The sequence below is a fragment of the Parasteatoda tepidariorum genome, chromosome 1 (assembly GCF_982258835.1).
Source record: "Parasteatoda tepidariorum strain Cologne lab strain chromosome 1, Ptep-v5.0, whole genome shotgun sequence".
In the NCBI taxonomy this organism is placed as follows: Eukaryota; Metazoa; Arthropoda; class Arachnida; order Araneae; family Theridiidae; genus Parasteatoda; species Parasteatoda tepidariorum.
This window is the reverse complement of record NC_141755.1, coordinates 122,141,742-122,168,182: the sequence shown is the minus strand read 5'-3', so window position 1 is coordinate 122,168,182 and position 26,441 is coordinate 122,141,742. Positions and strand designations below refer to the sequence as shown.

General features: G+C 29.0%; 1 protein-coding gene across 21 annotated transcripts in view; it reads right to left on the bottom strand.

Annotated features, from left to right (window-relative positions):
- Nucleotides 1-16,817, bottom strand: part of LOC147816848 (transcription-associated protein 1-like) — a 31,677-nt gene extending 14,860 nt beyond the window's left edge. For 2 of the 21 annotated variants that reach the window (XM_087160339.1, XM_087160344.1), the window contains exons 1-7: nt 16,573-16,772; nt 14,836-15,000; nt 12,458-12,507; nt 8,537-8,599; nt 6,215-6,417; nt 2,640-2,803; nt 598-694 (exon numbers count right to left, since the gene is read on the bottom strand). In XM_087160339.1, coding sequence (XP_087016465.1) covers nt 2,794-2,803; nt 6,215-6,417; nt 8,537-8,599; nt 12,458-12,507; nt 14,836-14,941 — 432 coding nt within the window. In that variant the 5' untranslated portion in view covers nt 14,942-15,000; nt 16,573-16,772 and the 3' untranslated portion in view covers nt 598-694; nt 2,640-2,793. Of the gene's footprint in view, nt 1-597; nt 695-2,639; nt 2,804-3,517; nt 5,538-6,214; nt 6,418-8,536; nt 8,600-10,312; nt 11,645-12,457; nt 12,508-14,835; nt 15,001-16,295 lie in introns of those variants that run through there. The other 19 variants (XM_087160548.1, XM_087160520.1, XM_087160346.1 and 16 more) reach the window with 18 other exon arrangements.
- Between the last annotated feature and the right edge of the window lie 9,624 nt (nt 16,818-26,441).

The following is a 26,441-nucleotide window of genomic DNA, read 5'->3' as shown; positions in this document are numbered from 1 at the left end:
AAATTAATTTTTCAACTAACATTATTAAGTACTCAATGTAAAGATAGCTCATTAATTTGCTTGAAAGTAATCCCCCTGTTGACAACAAATCACACATTCTGAAATCATTAAAGTGTAGTAAATCATTCTCACAACAGCCTGTTGTAGGTCAGGAGGGTCATAAAAGCTAAAATTCTACAATTCCTAACCAATGGCATGATCTTGTCAATGTTAAGCACAAGTTGCTTTTACTTCCTAAAACAGCTCACACTTATGGATCTAAAGCTTCATGCCACAATTGAGAATCTATCCCCACTCCAGCACATGGATAGCTTGGTGCCTTTGACCTCTGAGTCGATTTTGAAATCATATCTGTGAGTATTAAAATGTCTTTTAACATGTTGAGGTCCACATCAGCCATCAGTGACTGACACTGAACCTTTTGTTTTGGCCGTGTCAGTCACCGGTGAGTGACAATGTTTGAGTGTGCTCAACATTGTTATACCACATTAGAGTACTTCTAAGCAGCAAAGGGATTTCCTTAAAAACACGGGATAAAAAATATTTATTCAAAAAATAATGAATGATTCTTAATATATTAGTCATTAACCTACTCACTTGATATATTCTAACTAGTTAAGCTAGAAAGGATAATGTTTTTATCTATGCAGCCATAAAGTTAACATAAACTTCTTTGTTAAAAGATGGATTGCTCCTAAAATAAAACAAAACAAAAAATAAAATTTCTGCAAACATTCTGCATTTGGTCTGCCTTTTCTCCCCAAGAACAAATTAAATGCACAAAATTTAATGTTTAACTTTGTCCCACCTAGTCAATGAACATAAAATTCTTTCACAGAATACAATTGAATGAGTAAAAAACAATAATGAAGAGTTTTACTGTATAAAACCACTCTGACTCGATCATTTGGTATAAAATATAAAATAAGTAAAAAAGAAAGACATTAAGGTATATCCTGCATGCAAATAGTTAATTTAAAAAGTTTTTCTCTATATTTTCTGCAATATTTTGGCTGTAAACATTATGAAAATAAAATTAAAAAGACAAGCGAGTCAAGGATAAAAACAACAATCAAGATAAAAACCAAAATCAATAAAATAGATTTTACAGCCAAAATCGTGCAAGTTGACCATTTGTAATGTACCAATTTGATGGCCTGGTTTAAGAAGTGGTCAGTATATTAAGAAATGATGCAAGCATGGGTGCAAGTTGGAAAAAAGGCCAAGACTGAAAATTTTTTGACTGAAATACCTAACATACACAATACCCCCTCGACATATGCAAACTATCTAAGAAAGCTTTATCATAATACATCAAGTTTAAATACTGTACAAAAAATATATATTCATCTGTTTTTGATAAAATAACAACAGGACATAAGAAAGTAGACCAATAACGTAGACCTAAAAAATATTTTTAAAGACAGAAAAGAAAATAATTCCGATTTCCGTCTTCGAGTCAGTCTTGTTTCCGTCTTACTTCCGTCCGCGGACATTTCCGAAAGACGGAAATCCGTCCTGGGGACGGAAAACTTGCACCCATGGATGCAAGAGTGGTGTTAATTATAGTCTTGGTATACCCAGTGGGCTGATCACCTAATAGGTTACATTGAACTCTATAGTAAAATGTTTATTTCAATTAAGGAAGTTTAATTTTTAATAAGTGTAACAATGTAATAAAATACATTATACAGGATATCGTCAATATTCTTTAGACTATTTTTTTATTTAAATGTATGATATTGTTTAAATATATTTGGAAAAAAACTCACTCACATTTTGCAATATTTTTGCTGCAAGCTTTTTCAAAGAAAAAAAAAACATTCCAGCTTCAATCAAGGATAAGAATAATGAGACCAATAAAATAAATCTGGTTTTATTTGCATACAAGATTTGTTTTAATTAAAAAAGATTAACAAGCTTTTATTTTTTAAAAAGACTAAAAAATATAAATTTTTTGTAATATTGATAAATATTTCTCAGATTAACTATTTCTTAATTAAATTATGAGCTGGTTGTAAAATATTTAAAAAAAAAATTATATTCTAAGTTTAGATGATTTGATCCAAACAGAATAAGATTTAGAAAATTATATATCCACATTCAGATGTATTTTATCAAAGATAATACATTATCGTTATCTTACATAGGACATGCTGTGAATTAATTGAAACTTTATTGGAGGTATGAGTTTTTCTAAAATATTAAAAAAATATTTTTTAATGACTGTTCTGAAATTAATCAAAATTATATATTTTAGTGATATTTCACATATCAAAACTTAAATTAGTTTTTATTTAGAAACTGGAAAATTTTTAATAAAACAAATACTTTATAGCAAATATGAGAATCAATGCCAGATTAATCAAAAGCTATGTAAATATTGACAATGATCATTATCAACTGAAAACTGCTTCCAATTTCTGGAATTTAAAGCAAGTGCAACATTTTTAATACTTCCAGAGATTTCTTAGTTATCTTACATAGATAAATTATCATCTAAGAGTAATTTGGCAAACAAAGAGACAATTATTAAATTATTTATCACTTCATAGACTATTTCAACATTGAAGCATAAGTCACTAATATTAAACTTTCTATTATCAAAAAATATGTAAGTAATATTAAAATTAAGTCACCTCTGTTGAGTTGTGAGTTGTAAAGTAATAGTTGTCATTATCAATGGTATAAATTCTTAGACATCGTTATGAACACTCATTTTATATAGCTGGTACATCAAGACAAAAATTATAGGTAGCTCTGCCAGTGCCTTTAAGGACATAGCTTTTGGGATTAAAATGACCTGTAAATTAAATCAAACATATAAACCATATAAAAAAAGAAAAATCACAAAGCAACAATTCTTAGTGCAAGAAAGTATAGAATAAAGTAATTTTTTAATTTTCAGTTCAACATTTCTTTAAACACACATAAAACTGGAGAACCATGTTATTTAATTTGACTAAGAGAACTACCAGTTAAACTTTATTGATACAATAGATTGTTATGCCTTCATTATGTATTCAAAGCAACAAAGTATTACATTTATAAAAGAATGGGTGAGTTCAGGGACAGGGAGCTTGCTCAAAGTCCCTTCGGTTTCTGAAAAGCAAACAATCATTTGAAAGTTGACTTTTTGAATGATTCAGCTCATATTTTTCCTATGACATTTTCTTAATTTAATAAGTCTTTTAACAATATTTTAAATAATTCTATCAAGAAAAACAAACAAGAAAAAAACTCAAAATTTTCAAAAATAATAAAATACAATTCACGATTTTTGGAAACCTAAGGAATATTCTATCTGATTCTGGCTTGATCCTTCTGTTTAAAATGCATCAATCAAATTTTCAATTTTTTAAGTTTCATATGAATTTTTTTTTATGAAAAGGATAAAATAAAAAACTGTCTGTGTATCATAGAAAATACTTGTATAAAAAATGAAAGTTTTAAAAAATGTTTTAAAAAAAATTATAAAATATAAATAAAAAAAAAAATTTATGCAATCTGCAGTCAAAAGAAATTTTATGTAAATTTTTCATATTTATTTAATTTAATGTTTATACAGTGAAAGATTAACAATGCTTGATTTTCTAAACAATATTTTAATTTTCATGAAAAGTAACATATTGTTATCATTAAAATTAAAATATCTTCAACTTAATTAATAATACTATCTAATAATAATTAAAAAATAGATTCTTAAGATCAAAATTAATGTTTTCTTTTTCTTTTCTCTACCAGCCCCTGCTGTTATAATTTATATAAAATTAAAGTTTTAAAGTTGGAGTATATTCCTTACTAAATGTTGAATCTTATTTCGCACTGAAAGGGTTTTGTTTTAATTTTAATCATTTTTAAAATCTGCCAACTTTCGATAAACAAAAGAATTTAACTTGTATTTATTTTATTAACTAGAATATTTTTTTTTCTCTTTTCAATTTAATTCTATAAAAGTTAAAAAATTTTAATGTTAAAATGTATGTTTAAATGGACTTCTGCATTATGTAATGTGGTAAAAAAAAACATGAATTTTCCCATTATTTTTATTTATTTCCATTTATCTGGGTTTTTTTTCTTCTCATAAATTGATTCTGGTTCTCTGATTGTGTTTTGTTTCCTTGGATAATCAATTTTTAATTTTAAACATTTAAAAGTATTTAATTTTATACAAATATATTACAAGGTTAACTGATAAAAAGAATTTAGTGCCTAGAACAATGATGTTTATAAAACAATTAGGGTGACCTGGGATAATTCCTTATCAAAAAATGCAAACATCTATTTTGTGAAAAAACTATTCAAGATAGAATTTTAATATTTACTGGAAATTTGAGGCTATATGGGATGAGTCCTATGCTACCTTCTTTTGTTTGAAAATCTAATTATAATTTAAAAGATTTTAAATTTTTAGTGACCCCTTCTCTTGATCATTTCTGGGGTAATTACTGATCACCAGTTTTTATAGTAAATGGGCTGTTTAAAAATAATTATACAATGGTAATTAACAAATAAGACATTAAAATCAAACAAATAAACCAAAAAGATATTTTTAAGCAGCTATTAAAACGTTTTATTTAAAAGTGGGAATAAAGATTAACTCAGCTCTCACACTGAATTAAGAGCAGCTCTCACACTGAAATTTTCATTTTCAATCATTAAAAGAAATTTGCTATTTTTGCTTTCTAGAAGCTTAGCATCCTTTTTAGGCTTATAATTTCTCACCATATTTATATTAGGTTAATTTATCAACTTAAAAATTATTCTAACAATGTACACACATAAAAATAAGATAGAAGAAAGGTAAGACAAGCTAGAAATGGTGCATATCAGAACACATTTGTCTTGTATACAGTTAAAAACAAATTATGTGATTATAGTTAAAATATATTTTATAGTTGTTCCACTTAATAAATATGAACTGTTATATAAGAAAAGACAATTAACTATTTATTTGCTATTTTTTATACTATAAGAAGAAATGAAAATGACCAGGAATTATCCCAGTGATCAATAATTACTCCATCTATAGGGGGCAACATTTGATGTAGTTTCCTATAATCAATTATAATGTTTACAATAGATGTGAAACAATTAAACAAAAGCTTACACTATTTTTATATCAAAGAAAAAGAAAGTAACTCAAAATATTTATTATTAAGAGAAGGAGGGGGATCTTTGCAGAAATGTGCACAATTTGAAACCCATCTTTGAAATGGAAAATGCAGAAAGCATTTTAAAAGATACTTAATTCGTTAAATTAAACAAAAAACTATTATTAAGTAAATGTAGTTATACTTTAGTAAAGTGTACAAGCTTTCTTGTTCATGTCTCAAATTTAAAAAAAATAATTAAAAAAAAAAATAAAACTTAGGTGATTATTATTTACCCCAGAAACAGAGTGATAGTGAATTACCCCGGGTCACCCGACTACCTATAATTTGTGACAGCATGCCTGTCTAAATTCTTGGGCATGCAACTCTTCATAGGTCAATCCGCTGTGCATGCAGCCCTTCACTTCAAAAGGTAGTGCACCCCTATTATAATAATAGTAAAATTTTTCCTTAACTTTGAAGGCTTATACAGATTGAAAGCATGCATACATGATTTTTTTTAAGAGATGTTAAAGTAAATACTACAAAAAATTGACTTGAGGTTCGAATTAATTAAGCAAGAAAAAAGATTTTAAGCATGTTTTAGAATTAAATTAGAAAAAAAAAATGCTCCTCACATTAAATTTTTAAATGAAGTTACTTCACAACTTTTTTAATTTTACTTGAATATCACTTTTGAAATTCAATAGCATCAAGAATAATAATGAAAACAATTATGAAATGCAATTGAAGTCTTCAAAATTAAAATATGAATGAGCTTTAAGAAGGTTTAGAAAGAAAAACAGACCTTTTAATGGGCTCCTAAAACCATATTTAAATTTAAGGCTTTTTTAGGAATGGAAACCCTTTCATACTTGCGAATAAGCAAATTTTTAAATATTACCAAAGCTATAACAAATAGTTTAAATTTTATAATGGTTTAGCCAAATAACTATTTTTTCTGCTTACTCAGGAAATGAAAGAGAAAAAATATTGAATAATGTAATCTGCATGCATTTAAAAAGGCTTTATACACAAGACTTTTTTATATTATAAGAACTAGTGATTATTTTAATAACTAAAAAAACTGATTCACAGATGTTAAAATTATTTTTACTCACCACCTGGTAGTTGAATTCGGGATTCTTTTTCCGCTTTTCTCAATTTGAATCTGTGTTATGGTAAATGTTTCTTGCAATAAAGGTTCCAACGTAGTTGCCGATAAATCTTTTACATTTGGAGTAGGCCGCAGTTCAAATATAAGATGCAAGTGATTGGGCAGTTCTTTGTAAATATTCATTACATAAAGCAGAAACATCTGTATCTAAAAATAATTGGAAAATCACAAAAGCTTAATTATTTTTTACAATTTAGAATATATTTTCTTCTTTCAATCGGTATGTAGCATGATAATGTAACCAACTTATTTCATGATTCTGTTAAGAATCATACTAATAATAATTACACATTATATTAATGCTCTTTCAAATATTTTGCCTTTTTTAATATAATCATAATTAATATCATGATGTTATATGATATGATAATTATACGATATGGTAAATACATCATATAATTATTATAATTTCATATGTTATCCCGATAAAGGTGGAGCATGTTTATATATCACAAAACTGTATTCATATTGAACAATGCAGAGTATTAAATATTTATACACAATATTTTTTCTTCTTCAATAGAGAGTTTGACATAAACCAATTCTGATTAAATAAGCAACAGACACTACATAAGAAAGCGTCCGCAGTCAATCATTTTTAATTAAAATTTTAAAAAAAAAAAAAAAACACATAAATGTTTCATAAAATTTCAACAAGAAATTAAAAAGGATATAGAGTTCTTTTTCTAAAAAAAACTACTGCAGAAAATTGCATTGAGTTAAAATATTTACAAGTGATTAAATTTATCTACTTTATTTTATTACATAGATTTTAATTTGTTGAACCCTATTTTTAAGCGACACAACCATATCATAATTAATATTTTACATATTTTCTTTTGCTTTGAAGTCACACGTTGATTATATTATTCTTCGTGATATTTTTTTGTTGTAAGCTGAAGAGGTGTTAGTAATAGCTAAAGTTTTTAAATATATCATTATTTTCACATCACTGTATGCAACCTTTAGATTTCCCACTCACTTAAGTTTTATTTTAATATGCTTGATGTTTTGGTATATTGTGGTTTAACAGGCCATGCAGGTGAAGAGTACCAAAACAAACAATATAAAATAAGTGAATAAAAAAAGCATTTAAACCATAGAAATAAAAAAAGAGATTTTAATTACATTAAAAAGATTTATTTAGAACAAATTACCAATGAATGGAGAAACTTATAAACACTGAATGGAGAGAATTTCTATATTTCTCCATAATTCTTTTTTCAATTTATTTTTCTCTACTTAATAAAACATGAAAATTTTAAAGATTTCTTTCACACTGGACTTCAAAATAATCAAAAAAGTATAAATAATTCAAAGTACTAATAAAATCTTCCTGTTGTGTTGCGGGGGAATCATTGATATTTCATATCCCCTAATATTTTCAGTTAGTCATTCTTAAATTAAAAAGAACCCACAATATGTTCATTTTTTTCATTAAGACTTTCATTTAAATTAAGTGCAAAAATAACATTTTATAATATTTAAAAAAATTAATTTATGATTAAGACTCGTTATAATTATAATTAAGGATCATAGCAATCTGGATTGGGAAAACAATACTCATCGATATTCCTCAGAATTTTTCATTAAATTAAAGCAATATGGAATTCTTTTAACCAATATCTATTAAAAACCTTGAGAAATTTAAACAAGAACATTTTAGGAACAATTTGTCAAGAAATTTCTGTACAGAGAGTTTAAAATGTGTTAACTTTGTGTGATCATTGACATTTATATCGCAAAGTACAGGCTTATAAACTTTATTTATAAATTGATTCAAAGCAGAACTATTATCGTCCTCTCTTTCCTCTATTCTTTCATTCCCTCATTTTATCAAGAATTATTCATAGAAGCATTTATCAATGTAATGGAAGCCGACATTTAAACTTTTAAGAGCAAAATAATTAATTAATCAAACAAGTGAAAAATCCAAAAAAAAAAAATTTAGTTTAAGATGCATTAATAAAAAAAATAGTAGCCAGAGTAATGTAAAATGATAATAAACTAGTATTATTATGCATGCTATCAAATGACATCCGCTCAAGTCAATATTCTTTTCCCCATGCAAATGCAAGTTAATAAACCTATAGAAAAACCTTCCACTCAATATAATGCAAAAATTTACAAAAGTTGAATAATAAAATAGTTTTCAATGAATCTGCACACATAAATATATTAATACAATGAATTTGTACTGTGAAACATATTAATACAAAAGCAAATTCATTGAAAATGATAAATCACATAAATAACACATTCTTACCTCCACACTGCATGGTGGCCTTATGAAATTGTAAAAACTACTAATGTTTTCCTCATTTTCCAACTGAAATATGAATATTTGATATGAATACTTGAATAATAATAAAACAGCAATAAAATCAGTATAGGAGAAGTCACAAAATTCTAACATTAAACATATAGAGGAAATATATGTTGAGAAAGGAATCTGCATAATTTCTCTTCAAGTTCTTATAAAAGCAACAAAATTATAAATAGCAACATTTTATTAGCTAATCTGTTCAGATGTAAACATCAATCTTTTGTAGTAAGGTAGTTTCTGAAAAAATTAAAAAAAAATTATCAAGTATTTAAAATAAATTCGGTTTTGAGATGAAGCACAGTAAGTCAAATTTTATTTTCACTTTAAATTCTGTAACAAAAAGCACCATTCTTTTCCCACAATTTGAAGGAAATACAATCTCTTAATCTTCTATTTATTATTATAAAATGTCGAGAAGTAAATTAAAAACGCTAGAGAAGAAAATTTTTAGTTTTCAAAAAATATTTTCAGCTATTCAAAATTTTGACCAAATAAACTTTACTTTGCACAATTTTTGTACTAGTATTTCAGCTTGTACCCAATATTTCAGTAAAATTTAGCACTTTTTTTAATCACACAGTATGGCTTATGAAAATGAATTCCTAGAAGTTTAAACTTTTCTAGATCCATGCTCTTTATTTTCATGTATTTCAATTATACTCAACAAATAACAATGCATGCAGAACAAAAATATACTGCAAGTTCTTGTTCTGCCTATATTGTTAGGGAGATTAAATTGATTGATAATTGTTACTATTTGAAATTATACATAACTGCTGGCTGATTTACAAATGACTTATTAATAAAAGAAGTTTTATATATGTATGTATATATATATATAATTAATTGAGTCACTTATTCAGAAGATAGTTGTCACTTACTTCCAATAATTTGAACATTAAAGACAAGGTTGGTTTGCTATGAGGTAGCAAATGATTATTTGTAGGGAGCCAGTGAATTATTTCTAAAATTGTCTCACAAAGTTGTTGAAAAAAATAATACAATTCAGTGGAAATATTTTTTAAGGAAATCATAATAAAAAAGCAAATTAAAATATATAATTAAATAATAATTTTTAAAAAATATTTTCTAAACAATAAGAATCATATTAGTTGAGCAACAAAACATTCATTCTTAACCATTGTGATAACAATATTTGATCTATATTGAGTAAATTTGAATACATATTGAGTATATGATAATTTTCAACAATGATAGTTTTATATTTTGTTTAGTTAACAAAAACTTGACCAAAGTCAGTTATTAAATTTGAAAAATATTGTAATACACTATGAAATATGCATGTTTCATGACAATTTATCATAATATTAAAATTCTAATTAGGTCTGATATGTTATATTTTTTAAAAAATTGTCAATAAAATATTGGACAACAGACAAATTTTCATGCTTAAAATATTATATAACAAGAAGTAGAGTTCTTAAATTTAAATTTGAAATTATATGATGAAAATATGGAATATCCTATTTGCTAGTAAATTTAAAAACATTTAACAAATCTCTAAAAACTTGAATAGACAAAAAACTGCAATACATTTAAATTTAAAAAAAAAAAGCCTTTATGCATTATTATTAAATAAAATACAAACACTGCCCAAGCTGAAGACATTAAGCAGGCTTTGTAGCGGGCCAAAGAAAAAATCTGGACAGCAATAAAAACAGGACAAAATTGGAACAGTAGAGCATTTTCTGGAACAGTTAATTAAAAAGTATAATTTACTCTACTTAATAGTAACAAAATAAAATTTCACAGCAAAAAAATTACTTGTTCATAGCAAAAAGTTTTAACAGTTTCCAGAACAATTTTATCAACACAGAACAACAAATAATAGTTCCAAATCAAAACATGGAAAATTTGATGGGACTGTTGCATTAAAAAAAATGAACAGCATTAATTCGTCAATATTTTACTCATACCAATATCTAATTCAAATCCGTAATTGAGTTGAAGATTTCTTTAATCTAATTAAAGTAGGGTTTCAATAATCTCAAAACTAAAATGCAATGAATATGTTGCTTAACATTTATGTACAACACTAATTTTAGTGAGCAATCCTCCAACTCATCATTTAAAAGTTTTATGACTGCTTGTTAACTGAAATCACATGAAAGAAAACAATCAAAATTTAGACAAAACTGGGAAATCTTACAAGATTTTCTAATATATTTGGTGAAAATAATAAGTAAGCATATCACCCTTGAAATTGACATCATAAAAATTTGATGTTGCAAAATTGCTTATCAATTTTCCTTTCCATTGAATGACTTAATTCCCAAAGAGGTTGAAACAATGAATCTTCTGGGTAAGGCCTAAATATCTAAGCCATGTAAATAATCAATAGACAGTCCCTATATTGGAACTATCAAATATTGCAACTTTGACAAGCATTAAAAAAAAAAAAGATATCGGATCAAAATTTTTCAATTCTTTAAATCTACTTTTTCAAAAATCTGCATTTTTATTCCTGGAAAATCGAATATTCTATACACACATAAAATTCAGGACAAATACAGATAAAATACTTTTTATCAGAAACATCAAGATTATCAGGGCAATTACTAACCTTATTTAATCTAATTTTTAAAAACAGCAGTTTTGAGTATAAAAACAAACTGAGATCAAGCGTAAATAGAGAAAACCTGATTGTTCCGCCAAGATATGAAAATGAGTTTGATTTCATACACACATAACGTAACCTACAAACATTTGTAACGATGGGATTATTTTTTTTAAAATACTGGTCAAATTTTGGTATCTTAAACCCTTATCAATGACTATTAATTGTGTTCAATAAGCTTATTAGTTATGTTAACTAATAATTGACTATGTATGGATAAAAAAAATATTAAAGAGTAAAGGAAAAAATTTAGATTGGCTAAGTTCATAAAAAATAATACAGGATATATATATATATATATATTTAGTTTTTTCTGCAATGAATTGTGATTCTCCATCTCCTAAAATTCTGATGAAAATTTTTATAGCATGATCAAAAAATGATGGATATTGTGGATTGCTAACTATAGTCTGAAAAAATAAGAGGATACATTAATTACAAAATTATAACATAAATAATTTATTTAAATATTATTCTTTTTATTATTGTTAGTCAAACATCTATTCAAATTCTTTTATTTTTATTTGTTATTTCAAAAAAAAAAAAAATTATTTTTTTTTAAACATAGTATGCTTGATTTCAATGGTGTGCCTCTAGGCTTTAACTATAAAATTCAAACTGTGATGTATCAAAATAAATATTTTTTTTCCTTCATTAGAGTAATAAAACTAATAACATGTTTACCATTAATAGTCTATTAATACTAACATAGGAGGGAAGATAAATAGTGATTTGATGTCTCCGCTTGCTGAAACAGTTTTTAAAAAGCTTTTGAGCTAAACATATCACTTGAATGCTTCTTAATTCTTAAAATTTAAATTCTTATTTGCCATTCAAGTAAATTCAATGACCTTGATACAATTGGTGCTAAAACGTTAATTTTTTAATAAATAAGTTTATCAGTATATGGTAAACTAAACTGCCAATTACATTTAATGTAAAAGAAAAAAAAAATTGGCAAAAAAGTGAAAAATTAAACCAAAAAATATGAGGCCAATTTCAATAACTAGAAAATGGGGGAGTTAAAAGGTTCCTGTAATTTCATAGTCAAAATTGAATTGAATGCTGGGCTTAACGGCACAATGACTTCAATAGTGGCATATATAACCTGCGAAATTACAAAAAATAAACTGTCATCTCTGAAACTGAAAAAATAAATTTAGAATTCCTGATAAAATGACATTATGAATACAGCATTTTACTATATTAAATTAAAACCTTACTTCAACCTCTCCACTTAATGCTTGCAAAGCTTTCAATTTACTTTCATCCTCTATAAAAGAAAAGAAAAAGAGAAAATTAAAGTTTTGCAATATAAAAATCAATAGGAAAAGTGAATTAATGACAGATAAATAAATAAAAAATAAGCTATAACTGCAGGTTACTACAATAAATACATAAAATATATTTGATCAAGGTTTTGCTTTAAAAAGAAATGTGGATATGATTAAATTAAAAATGAGAAGTAAGAATATTTAAGTATGCTTTTTGATCAAATGCAGATAAATACAATGATTTATTTATTGGTATATAGTTATGTTTTAAATTAGACAAAAAAATATTGAAGAATGATTTTGTATTTGATGCAGATAAGATTTACTTATAAGCACGGACGTAGCTATAGCTTTTACATGGGGGGGGGGTCGAGAATTTTATATATATATATATATATATATAATACAAGCTACTAATATTTCAGTAATCATACAGGTGTGTAAAATATTTGTTTATTGTAAGGAAAACAATGATCAAAGAGTATAGAAAAATGTTAACTGCTTAAAGTAATAAATTTAGTCTTTTGCGCCTTGTTGATAACTTATTTACAATTTCGTCGGAATCCAATTGCACCACCAAGTCACGATGCACACTCAGAAGAGTAAGTCCAGTCAGTCTCTCATCTCCCATCTTATTTCTGAGATAGGTTTTTAATCTCTTTAGAGTGTTGTTGTTGTTAATTTACGTCGCACTAGAGCTGCACAATGGGCTATTGGCGACGGTCTGGGAAACATCCTGGAGGATGATCCGAAGACATGCCATCATAATTGCGGAGGGGATGTCACCCCCGCTTCGGTAGCCCGACGAATTGGGCGCGAAGTCGAGCACTTTACGGTAGCACAGTTTAAAGAGGACCAATACCGCACAACCTCGGTCCCTACGCAGACTGATCCAAGTGGTCACCCACCCGCACTCTGACCATAGCCAGTGATGCTTGACTTCGGTGATCTGCTGGGAACCGAGTCTTAATGATCAGTCTACTGCGGGACCCTTTTTAGAGTGGAGAAACTTCTTTCTGGTGTTGCGGTGGAAACCGGAAGTGTTGCCAAAATACTCAGCAACGTTCTTGTCAGAGGGAAAAACTGTTGGTCGCACTGATCGAGAGTTTCGAGAACAGTGACCAGTTTTTCGGATATTGATTCCCAGTGTTTGCTCCATATGTCATATTCACTAAGAAATGTGTTTCCTTCACTTTCGCCTAGAAAGGTTATTGCTACTTTTTTCAGACTTTCTTTTGTTTTGTCATCAATTTTAGTTTTCTATGGTAGAAGCAGTTGAATGTCTTCTATAGCGTCTTCATGTGGTTTGAAACGAGCATCTAGTTCGGTTACCACATGGTCTATAAACGGATAAAACACATTTCGCCGGTAGTAAATTTCGGTAGTTTCTCCAGGTGCATTGCTGCGTTGGGACGCTCTTGCGGCCATTTTTGGGACAACTATTTTGTTTGAGCTCATTCGCTTTGCTTCCTCGAAAAGTATGGAGAATTGTGTCTCGTTTCTAATGCTTTCTATGGTTCTGACAGTTTTCGCATAACTGCAAGTGGCGATTAAATCAACATTCACCTTGTGCATCACCTTAATCAAATTTACAGTATACGAAAACACTTTTCTGATTATGACCAAAGATACTATAAATTGGCAATTGTTCACAGCTGTCTGCAGCTAAAAAGCTTGTGTGGCCACGTCTGAACTACCAGTGCTTTGAAGTGTTTCAAGTGTTGCACGTGCAACGGCTAGCATTTCTGCGAACCTTTCGACAGCCACATGTTTTTCAGTCCAACGTGTTTCACAAAGACCCATAAGGGTGGAATGTTCAAAGTTGTTTTCATCGACAATTTTCTTTAATTGACCATCCCGCAGTGGAGATTTTCGGAAGAAGCTCGATGAAACTTTCGCTCGATGAAATCAGCTTTTGTAAGGTGCAAACGAATTTTTCCCCCACATATTTCTTAAAAAATTATTTTTCGAGGCAAGACGTATATTATAAGAAGTTCTATGCGATATTTGGAAATATGGATATTAAAAAAAACTCAAGCTAAGGGGGGGGGGGTCCGGACCCCATGGATACCCCCCTTGTATACGTCCGTGCTTATAAGTATATTACTTTGGTTATTTTATTTGTATGAATGTCAATGAATGAGAATTGTAAACATTATCAAAAGAAAAAGAAAAACATGAGCCATAAGTATAGTTATTCATTAAGTACATCTTTAGTACTAAATATATCTACGTAATCTCTATTACTAAATTGCAATGAGAAATTTTTAAGTGAAAATAAATTCTGATTTTTCAATTCCCAATGACTAATTAGGTATTAAACTTACTTGCAACAGGATCTTGGAGCATTGATACATATGAGCTGTAAGCATTCATAACGGCAACAGGATCATTAATGGGTGCTGATACACTCATTACGGGTATCCCTGCCATGCATAAGAACTCCAGAAAAAGCTATTCAATGATAAAACTCGCCTCCAATTTTAACAATTCTATAAAAAAAAAAATAATAACAAATAAATATTTTTAAGAATTTGCATAAATTGTAAGGACTGCAATTATTCACAGGCAAAATCAGTGACCATGTATTAGAAATTTTAAAAAAAACAGACATTATTCTGTTTTATAAGAATAAGAAATGTTATATTAGAGTTTTCACTTAACACCACTTAAAGCTTCAGTCTCTAGCTGAGTTATATGGTATAAAATAATATAAATACAGTTGACGCTCAATATAATGACCCCTCTGGTCCAAACAAAAGCGAATGATAAAACATGAGTTTGCTATATCGTGATGATATATATGTAGTGCACATATTTACTTAGATTTTTTACTAGATACCTTTTTAAAGAAGTAGAGTTTCAAGTATTTTGAGATTTATAATCCAAAATCAAGACAATACATAACTACAAACTCATATTATGGAACTATGAATTTAATTTTTGCCCCTTACATGCTCACACTTTCAGATCTGGTCATTTTAAGATAATTTGACAAAAATAGGTATCGTGGTGAGTTTGTTTTTAAAATGCTAAGTACAACATAGGCTAACACTTACATAGGTACTGATAGAAGTACAACATAGGTACTGATAGAGATACTCATACCCCTAGATACTCATATTCTTAAAATCTTTTTAAAAATGGATATTTATTAGGTCTTTAATACATATTAGCACAAACACATAATTTTTAGTGACTTTTTGCTTGTGCCCAGTAAAGCGAAAAGTGTCAGTAGTTATACTCCAACAGCCATGAATTTGGTTACCCTTGATAAGTTTACTCTCAAACAAGGTTTATCAATTGTGTAATATTTTCAGATAGATTAACTAAGAAAACAGAATTTTATTTACAATTGTTAGTTAATTTTTACCTAGTACTAATGAGGGGAATATGTCCGTATCATGATCTGTCATGCCGACTATAATCATCAAAGTTATAAATTTATTTCAAATTCGCAAACTAAAAAAAAATAAATAAAACAAGTAGAAGTTTGTCTGAGGACGGCTATGAGTAATATCCTTTAAGTAGGCCCCCTTTTATGATTTTTTATTTTTTTAGCTTCTTGGGGGCCTCTGCCTAAAAACTGCCAAAGCTGGCATTTATTTAGCTATAGATCAGGATACAGAAATCTTCCCATAATGAGCTACTTGATACAGTAAGGTATAATAAACTTACTGCAATAAGTGATTAAAGTAATAAAAGTTTAATAGGGTTGCAAAAAATTACGGTTAACCAATTTTAAAAAGGGAGGGGGGGAAAAGGTATTAAAAAGATCGGTCATTACAGCAACTTAGGCTCAATGAACTTGTATAATTATGAAGATAAAGCAGCTGCTTTTATACCGGCACTGGGTTTATGTTACACAAAATTAATTTCTTTGTAAAATTTTATTTGTATTTAAAAGTACAATAAAAAATTGCTGAGCTTTTAAATAAATAATTCTAAACATGATTATGTTGAAAAATTTAAAAAAAAACGCTATTGCGATTATTACTATGAGAAATAAAACAAAAGAACTGACAGAAATCTTAATTAACATTGACTAATGCTGATGCACATACTGGAATATTTCAAACTACCTATTTCATTAAATAATTAAGGGCATGCTTAGTGAAATGTTCATCACAGTCTATTGTTTGTTTACGAACAGATTTCATGATTATGTAAAGGATCCGGTTGCCTATTTCTGCAAATGTTGCTAACCAGTTCAAATGGAAATACTAATTTGTAAAAAGCCATTTGTTACTGCACGCAAAAGTGGATCTCAAAGGCGAGTTCTGATTCGGCGAACAACTGGACCACCTACCCAGTGTTTCCCAAAGTGTGGTACGCGTACCCCCAGGAGTACGGGAACGGTTTAGCTGGGGTACGCGTTTACATGCAAAATATCTTGCAAAATATCGCCAAGCTTGCAACAAACGAAAATTTCAAAAATTTTTATTTAAAAATAAAACTAGCCATGAAAATTTACCGTATTTTTCTAATGGCTATTTTTGCAGAGTTGACAGTTAATAATTAGTGGTATTAACACCCAGTTGTGCTTTTTAACTTTTGTGCAATTTTTTTATAGTAAAAAATACATTCATTTTTGTATTAGTGGTACACAGCGTTACGAAAAATTTAGAAAGGGTACACAAAAGTCATAAGTTTGGAAAACACTGACCTACCTACATGAACTCCGAGCTTCGCAAAGAGCCGTAACTTCACTCCTCGGGGCCCTGGGGCAAACATTTTTGGCGGGGGCCCTTTCAAAAACTTTCAGTACTCCATCTCTAACTGTCATTTTAGCTATTTATGTATTAAGTTAGTGAATATATTTATGAAAACAAGTTATTTTTTCTCTTATAAATTGGATTACAAAACATTGTAAGTTTTAAACATGACAAAATGCAAAATTTCAGCGAAATCGATTTATCCAGAGAAATTAAATTTTAAGAAAGTTGTACTTTTAAAACTCGATTTCTCAGGAACTAATGCACTATTCAACCAATTTCGCTCAAATTTGTATTTTCCATGTGGAATTAGATACTTTAAAATGGTACAAAAAAAAAACTATATGCCTTACGATTCAAAAGTTTTCAGAATATTTGTCCCAAAGGGGACTGATCGTTAAGACACAGTTCCTAGCAGATCACCGAAGTCAAGCATCACTGGCTGCGGTCAGTGTGCGGGTGGGTGACCACTTGGGTCAGTCTGCGTAGGGACCGAGGGTGTGCGGTATTGGTCTTCGTTAAACTGTTCTACGATAAAGTGCTCGACTTCGGATGCAGGTCACCAGGCTACCGAAGTGGGGGGGCGGCCTCCCCTCTACAAAGGATCAAACCTCAAGGGATGTTTCTCAGACCGTCACCAATAGCCTATTGTGCAGCACTAGTGCGACGTAAATGATCAACATCAGACTATTATTAAATAAAAAATAATAAATATTTACTAAAACTTATTTCCTGCGGGGAATTATCTTTAGATAACAGAATTTTATAATCGTGTGCAAAATTTTTTTCAATTCTCTTTAAAAGCTCTCGATCTGTAGTGAAATACAAAAAAATAAAATTAACATTTGGGGGTCCAAACTTTGGATAGCTCACCCGATCCAACTATTGGGACCATATTCCCCAGATTACAGCTACCTCCTATATTACGGGGGTTAGAAAATCGAATCTGTTGAAAAAAAGTTATGTTTATTCAGAGAAAGTGTGTTTTTGCGTCTGATTGCGTAACTTAAAATAAAATATCGTGCACTAATTAATTTGTATATTTGATGTCACACCCTCGAATTATTAAGATGGAGTCCTAGAATGTGAAGATCCGATCATTAAATCAAAAGTTATTCAGGGTGGTACTTTTTTGGTTCACTGTACGTAAATGTTACCAATTTATGACATCTCACTGAGGAAATATGACTAGGGGGGAAAAATTCATGCTGTCTACTCCTGTCCCCCATGTCCACAGTAGCCTCTTTTTCCTCTAAATATAATGCTAATCATAAAATACCAATTTTCTAAACCTCTTTAATCCGGTTACTGTATCGTTAGGAAAGTTTTTTCCAGATAAAACCATTATAAAAATGAAAATTATTTCTTAGTTTCGAATCTAAAAGTTTTTGATCGCGTTATGAAAACTGAAGGAAATTATAGACTTTTTTTTTCTATCGGCACACGTACCCACATTTTAAAAAGTCCTAATTGAAAAAATATTCAGAAATTTTTTCTCTTTATACATCGATTAACAAAAACAAAGTTGCCTTACTCCAATATGGACAGGTCCATAGAAAATCGTTCTTGAATATTTGGCCTATGTATTCATGAGGCCATGTAATCATATGTGACAAAATTATGACAAAGAGTAATAGTTTTTTTTATGAAAGAAAATGAGAAAAAGTCAAAGCATATTTGTTAATTAAAAATAAATTCTTTTTAATGGTCTGTCATGGAAATGAATTTTAATTGCTACGGATTTCTAAGCTGATGTTCATAGCTTTTTTATTAAATTAAATGCTTTCTTTTATTAAATTAAATATTATTTTCTTTTCATATAAAATGAAGATTGCATTTCACTTTTTAATGAAAACAAAGTTGTTAAAAAACCTAAAAATTCGAAGTTCCAATTAAAAAAATTTAAGGATCTTAATAATTCGAAAAACATAAAATAAGAACAAAATCTATGCACACAATAAACAGTAAAATTATCAATTAAAATATTTACTATACAAATTAAATTTTGTGTACGAACATAAAAAAAGCAATTTTTATGTTACCATTCTTATAAAAGAATTCGAACAGTATATAAATATAAAATTTAATTGTATTAAATGAGTTAATGCAAACATTTACTTACCTCCTTATAAATAAATTTACATTTGGTTTTCTTATTTTCCAAAGAAACATTTTATTAAGAATGGGAATTATTGATATCACGATTTATGTTTGAAAAAAAGGAAGCTGCAAGCAATTTCAATAACTCTTAATTAAAGTTAAATTTTAATTTCAAAAATTGAATATAATGAAAGCTAACAGAAAATTTATATCTGAATTAAAAATGATTAATTTAAATGAGGCAATTAAATGAGCTAAAAACTGGTATTAAACTGGAACGTTTTACGTTTGTCTCAGAAAAAATCTCTTGACAAAATGACCTAAGTAAATGTGAACAAGAGTCATCCCCTTGGATCCCTTAAGAGCTTACATCTGTTTTCCTAGAACATCTAGATAATTGCTAGTTTAAGACAACTTAAGTTTAAGACAACTTTATAAAAGCACAAAAGAGCCCAGGGTCAGGGCCCCGCTTAGCCTAATTGGCGCCCGGGGCAAAAACTTCTTTGGAGGCCCCCTATACTTCACTTTTTCAGTAATGAAGAACCAAACTTTATGGAGGTATTTAAATTTTTCATCTCATTATAGATAAAATAATAAGAAAATTGACTAGAACTTAAAATAGCTATAAAGTCCCTCCCCCCTTCAATGGTCAGACGAAATATCGTTCCGTCAATTTTATTGATTGACAATTCCATGGCAATCATGCCGAATGCAGTTTTCTGATTGTCATCTAGCTGTGAAAAATTTATACCCTTGCTGACATTGGGACGAAATTCCGCAAAATTTTCGCAATTACACTCGCTCAATTAAGCCAATCAAAATTCTGTATTTTTGTAAACATATCGCATTTCGCGATGTGTAAAAATACAAGCTTTTGATTGGCCAAATTTATCCATCGTAATTACGAAAATTTTGATGAATTCCGCCCTAGAAAGTCATGGATTTACGAAATATAGATTTTTTTTTTAGTTTATACTACAGTTTAATGAAGAAGTTAACATAAAATTGACGGACTTTACATTGTACTAAAATTTTTTAAAAAAAAAAGTTTATTAAAGAAAGAAGCTTAAAATAAACTTTCTACTCGATTTGGAGGGCCCTTCTGATGTGGGGGCCCGGGGCAACTGCCCCTTATGTCCCTGCCTTAGTCAGGCTCTGCCCAGGGTCATAAAAATGATTAAGGCAATTTAAAGAAATAAAAGGTCATTTTTCCATGGTGTAAAAGGAGATGGCTATTTTTTGAGGAGTCAGATAACTGTGGGTCAACTCTGTGGGTGGTATGAAGGTTTTAACACCTTCATACTACCCACAGTCAAAAGATGCTTTAAAATATATCTATTAGTCTCAGTGTGGGATGCATTTTTCAGGATGAAAAACAGTGGTATTTATTTTAGTTTTCTAAACACTTATGTTTTTTTATGATGTGCTCCTCTTTTCTTTTCGTGTTTTAGTTTTAAATTTTTTTAATAAATTGAAAGTTGTAATATGTAAAAAAAATTGAAACAAAACCGAAGTATTTTTCTTGTGGGGGGGGGGATTTCTACTTCAATTTGGAAAATAGCTAGTAAATTGGAAGAAAAGTAGTTTCTTTTTCTAAAATTCTCAATTCTACTTTACTTTATTGTAGCGAATGTTAAATTTTCAGAAGGGTTGGAGCACATTTTCTTCCATCTCAATTAAATTTCAGAGGAGAATAAAGTTTTCGATTTGGAAAATAGCTTTAAAGTCGAAAAGGAGAGTTAAATATAAATTTTACTTGATTTTATTCCTGCGAATGTCTGAATTTCAGAAGGGACGAAGTATATTCCTCGCCCCCTTATTTTAATTTAAGGGGAAAATAAAATCTTCTTTTTGGAAAATAGATTCAAAGTTTTTTTTTTTTTTTTTTTTTTTTTTTTTTTTTTTTTTTTTTTTTTAAAGAAAGAACAAATTACTAGACTTTATTATTTCAAATGTCTAAATTTCAGAAGATACAAAGCACATTTTAGCCCCCCTTACTTTATCTCGGAAGAAAATAAAGTTTCCTATCCCCTTACTATAATTTAAGAGGAAAATTAAGTTTTCTATTTGGAAAATATCGTCGAAGTTATGAAACAAAAAAATTTTCTTCTTCTAAAATTTCCTACTTTACTTGATTTTATTCTATTAATGTTAATGTCTAAATTTCAGAAGATGAGAAGCAAATTCCCCACCCCCCTCACTTTTATTTCAGAAGAAAATAAAGTTTTCTATTTGGAAAATAGATTCAAAGATGAAATTTTTTTTAGTTACCAATTTCTATTATTTTTTAGCGCTATGTTCGCCCCCTCATTACTATTTCGGAAGAAAATAGAGTGAAAATTGGAATTAAAATATTTTTTCCACTTTCACTTTACTTTTCCAAAAGTCAAAAAACATATTAATTGCCCATAACAAAATAAAGTTTCCTACTTGATGTATAACTTCAAAGCTGAGAAAGAATAGCTTTTTTTTCTTCTTCTCTAAAATTACCTATTTTAATGGACTTCGTCTTGGCGAATAACTAAATATCAGAAGAGGCAAAGCACATAAATTTTAATGGAATAATAATGTTAGTGGAATATAAAGTTTTCTTATTTCAAAAATAGCTTCAAAATTGAATTTTTTTTTTAAATTACCGATTTTACTTTATTTTTGTGAGTGTCTAAATTTCAGGAGGGGCGAAACGCATCGTTTGCCTCATCACTTAAATTTTAGAGGGGCCCTCTGCCTCCCCCTGGTTGGCACGCCACTGGGTCTGACGCTAGATAGTAGAGGAAACAATGTAAACCAGAAGTGCAATGTACAGAAAGTGTTAACAATCAACTACATGCAGCTGTGGCCTTTCCCCTTCTCTGCAAAGCGTGTATGTTCTTATGAGAAAGGGAAATAATTCACGAAAAGCTGTTATACCGTTTTTTATCCTTTCCTTTATGTTGTAGTAGGTACGTAATTACAAAAAAGAAAATTTTCAGCAACTCTATCTTAACACAATTTCTTTCCTACATATATATAATTAGAGTTCTGTATTTTGAAAAAAAAAACATGATGTGGTCTCATCATATGGGGCCCCCTTGACCGTCGGGACCCCGGGGTGGTGCCCCGGCGTAGTTACGGCCCTGGCTTTGCGGTTCCACATTGTTCTTCACCCTTTATCTCCAGGAACTTTACCGCTTCTTGACTCCTTGTTGGTTCGGGTTGCTTTCGGCAGCATTGCTGCAAAAGATTATTCACACTAAATACGAAAAATTCGAATATGTGAATGGTCCAAATTTTAGAGCCATCTGCGGTGACCAGCTTTGCATCATAGTTCAATGCTTCCTTTGAATTTTCAGCCTTAGAATTTTAAATTCAAATCAAAGGGTTAAAATTTTTTTCAGACCTGCGTGCGAGGGCGAGTTCATCTGCCAAAAGAAACTCATCGATTCAAGGTTCTACATAGTCGTCCACTACCATGAATCACCTCTTTACGGTTTAATGGAATAGAAGTCAGAAATGGCTATGCTGCGCTAAGTACAAGGGTATAATTTGAATAAACATGTTGTCTAGCATAACTGTTGAACAGTTTAATTACCCTGATGGTTATAAAATATCAAAATTGTTCCTTTTTTTTTCCTTTGTCTCATAAGAAGCACATAATCTATATCTATTTTGGTAAAAACGTGTTATTTAGCATTAATGGGGTAATTGGGATAATTATAAAAACCTGAAAGTAACCTTCTTTTAGCTTTACTTATTCTCCCATAAAGAACACGTGGTTCAAATTTGAGTATTTATTTCGCATTAGTTATAATTTTAATAACTCTTAAAAATAATAATTAGTACCAATTACCAACTTGTGTATATTATATTTTTATCTCTGTCTCATAATCACCCCTATAAATACAAAATATCGAATTTAAACCTTTAAAATTTTTCTGTTTACCACAAATTTTAACTTCCTAACTTCCCGCGATGTGAGAAAATTAAGGATGAAAGAGGGAGAGCATTTTATTATATACCGATATTATAACATTCGGTATTACATATCATGCATTATACATCATGTATATGGATTTTCACATCATTATAAAATGTTATTTCGGAAAAGAAAATACAAAATTTGATTGAAATGTATATGCGATGTTTAAATAATACCACGATTGCAATTTGAATTATTCAAAGCATTTGCTTTTTCTGCGCTATGTACAAACCCGCTATACATACACCTGTACATTATCTGTACATTGCGCTAAAAAATAAAAGAAAAAAACGGAACGCCTAGAATAACTTCTGATTCAATGATTGAATTTTCACATGGTAAGACTTGATTTTAGTTGTTATACTATACCGTAGTATTTATACTATATGCTACTATACAGTATCGTTAGACTATACCGTATAGTAGCAATCTGGAAAATATGCCAGGAGAGCGACCGAAAGCTTGGATTAATGTTAACTTTGCTTTTTGCGTATTTCTCCCTATCAGAAAAACTTTTTTTTAACGAATCAAAATTTTTTCGCATACAATAGTAAAATTCGCTTTTGCTAAGATAATTCCACGAAAAAAAAATTTAATTTTTAATAATTATTGGTTATTAATTTACGTGTCAGGGTCGTTTCACCGAATCCCTTTGATTCCCCCTTCTTATGGACGTCACCATACTATCGACCAAACCATAGACTAGATTGGCAGTTCAGTATGAGCCATGATAATCACCAAGTGAGGGAAGGTTAATGGAAATGAATGGCTCTTTCGTAAAGAGTGACCAGTATTCGTTTGTAGTCGTATGTCGTAGAAGTACTAACAAGGTCCAACAGAGGGTCAAGCCCCCCTTACTCCGAAAGGGGGTCTCAAACAAATTAATTCAAAATATTTAAATTAAAGCGAATTTTATACTTTATATTTTTTTCTCATATATTTTTCAAATGTGTTTCTAAGAATCTAAAATCACTAATATTGATACCATAAAGCGCAGATTCATTTTAATGTAAATTTAAATCGCATTTTTTTCTGTTATCGATGTATTTTGTACTGTATGGTGCAATTTACCGCACATTGTAAGCTTAAAAATTACTTCTGCAATAAAGAAAAATAGTTGTAGCAGTCACCGCCATTTCAAACAATTTCCACGCTTTTGACTCTCATAAAGTAAAAATTATTCAATAATAAAAAATTGAATTTTCATGCACATTTAACAAAGCATTTAAGGAACATTTTGATATGAAAATGTTATTTTTATATGCATCGATTGTGTTTTGAATAATTTAAATGTTTTGAAAATAAAGTTATAAGTACATTTTTTGCATCCACGTATTTTATCTAAGGATATGATGCCCCGCTTTGCGAGAACTTCGAAATGGTTATGCCCGTTAAATTGTAAAATTAGAATTTTTTTTAATTGTTACAGAATATAATTTTAGGAACAAAAAAAAGGCTATTCAAATCAGGGGACTTTATGTTAATATATATTGCAAATAAATACAAAGAAAGTTTTAAAATTTATCCTTATGATTCCCATTTCGTTTCGAAGATGCTTTCAAAGTGAACATCTGTGTTTGGTAAAATGCTAATTTCTCCATTTGAGAAAAAGAGTGAGTTTCATCGGCTTAAAATATAAAATTCAAACAAATATAGTTAAAATTTGTAATGATTTTTCAATTTGCAATATTTTAAATTTGAGTCCGAGAAACGAATATTAACTAACTTACATTTTAAAAATAAATGCCACATATGGCTGCTGTTTGTCTGCCTATGTTTTCGTTTCTCTGCAGAGCTGAAAGCAGACTTTTCACCAAAATTTCTGTTTCGCCCTGTAGAAGCTTATTACATATTGGCATACGCCTGCACCGAATAACCTTTCACACAGTTAATTAATTATTGTTCACCACATATCAATAAGAAACACCTGTTTTTTCTACCATTTAAATTTGCTTTTACTTTTATAGTTAAGAATTTTAAGTTGCAAAAATAGACGAAATAATAATAATAATAATTAATGAGTTAGGAGACCAAATTTCGAAAAGTATGAGTTTTTATTTTATTTCTCAGAATTTATTTGACCGATTTTGCTTAAATTTTGTATTTTGACATTTAAAACTGCATTTTTTCAAATGATGAATAAATTTTATACCTTGCATTTCTAAAGTTTTTCGACTTTCATTAAATAAAATAACAATAAACGTTTACTAAAAGTTATATTTTACATGAAATTAACTTTAGAAAAACGAATTGGAATTGGTTGGTGTGATTGGAATGCAAAACTTTTTCAATTCGCTTAAAAAAAATTGGGGATATAATGAACTACGAAAAAACTAAAGTTAACATTAAGGGGTCCAAACTTTCAAACACGCTCCTGAAAAAACTGTTGAAACAATATTTCCTGATTGAAGCTACTACATTTTAGGGGCCAGAAATCATAATTCGTCTAAAAAAGGTATGTTTAATCAGAGAAAGTACAAGTACGTCCTTATGCCTAATTTCCTAGCTTAAAATATCGTTTGTACAAATTAATTAGTATATTTGACGTCACCCTCTCGAACCATTAAGAACGAGTCCTAGAACATGAAGATCCGAACTTTAGATCAAAAGTTATTCCAGTGGGTTCATTTAATTTTTGCGCACTGTAGATTTATTTGAAGTATATGTCAATATTGCTGATAATAGTAAAAGATTTTTTCATTTTTATATAGAAAGGTAATTTAGCTGGTGGTTATCCACATATATATATGCTTTGAAAACTTTAAGGATTATGATTGGAAGAGGAAAATAATGTGAAATGATGTTCACTTTCTATATTAATATCAGAAATAAATAAATAAAAGCGTCTTCTATTTTGTCATTTTTCGTTAATTCTAATAATATAAAAATGCATTTTCCCCAAACTAATTTTTGCGGCTATTGCGAAAAGCTAATTTTTTTAAACTCGTTATAAACAAAGAATTTCTGTACCTTAAATATTAATGTTTTGAAGGTATCGTAATATCGGACATCTCGCAATATGAATCTCGATATATCAAACTTTCACTGTACTTTAATTTGCAAAAATACGAAAGGAAATTTTGGTTTAAAGAATAAATATTTGTACCAATGGAAAGTGTATTAAAATTATACTAAACTAGTTTTGATATATGTTGCAAAA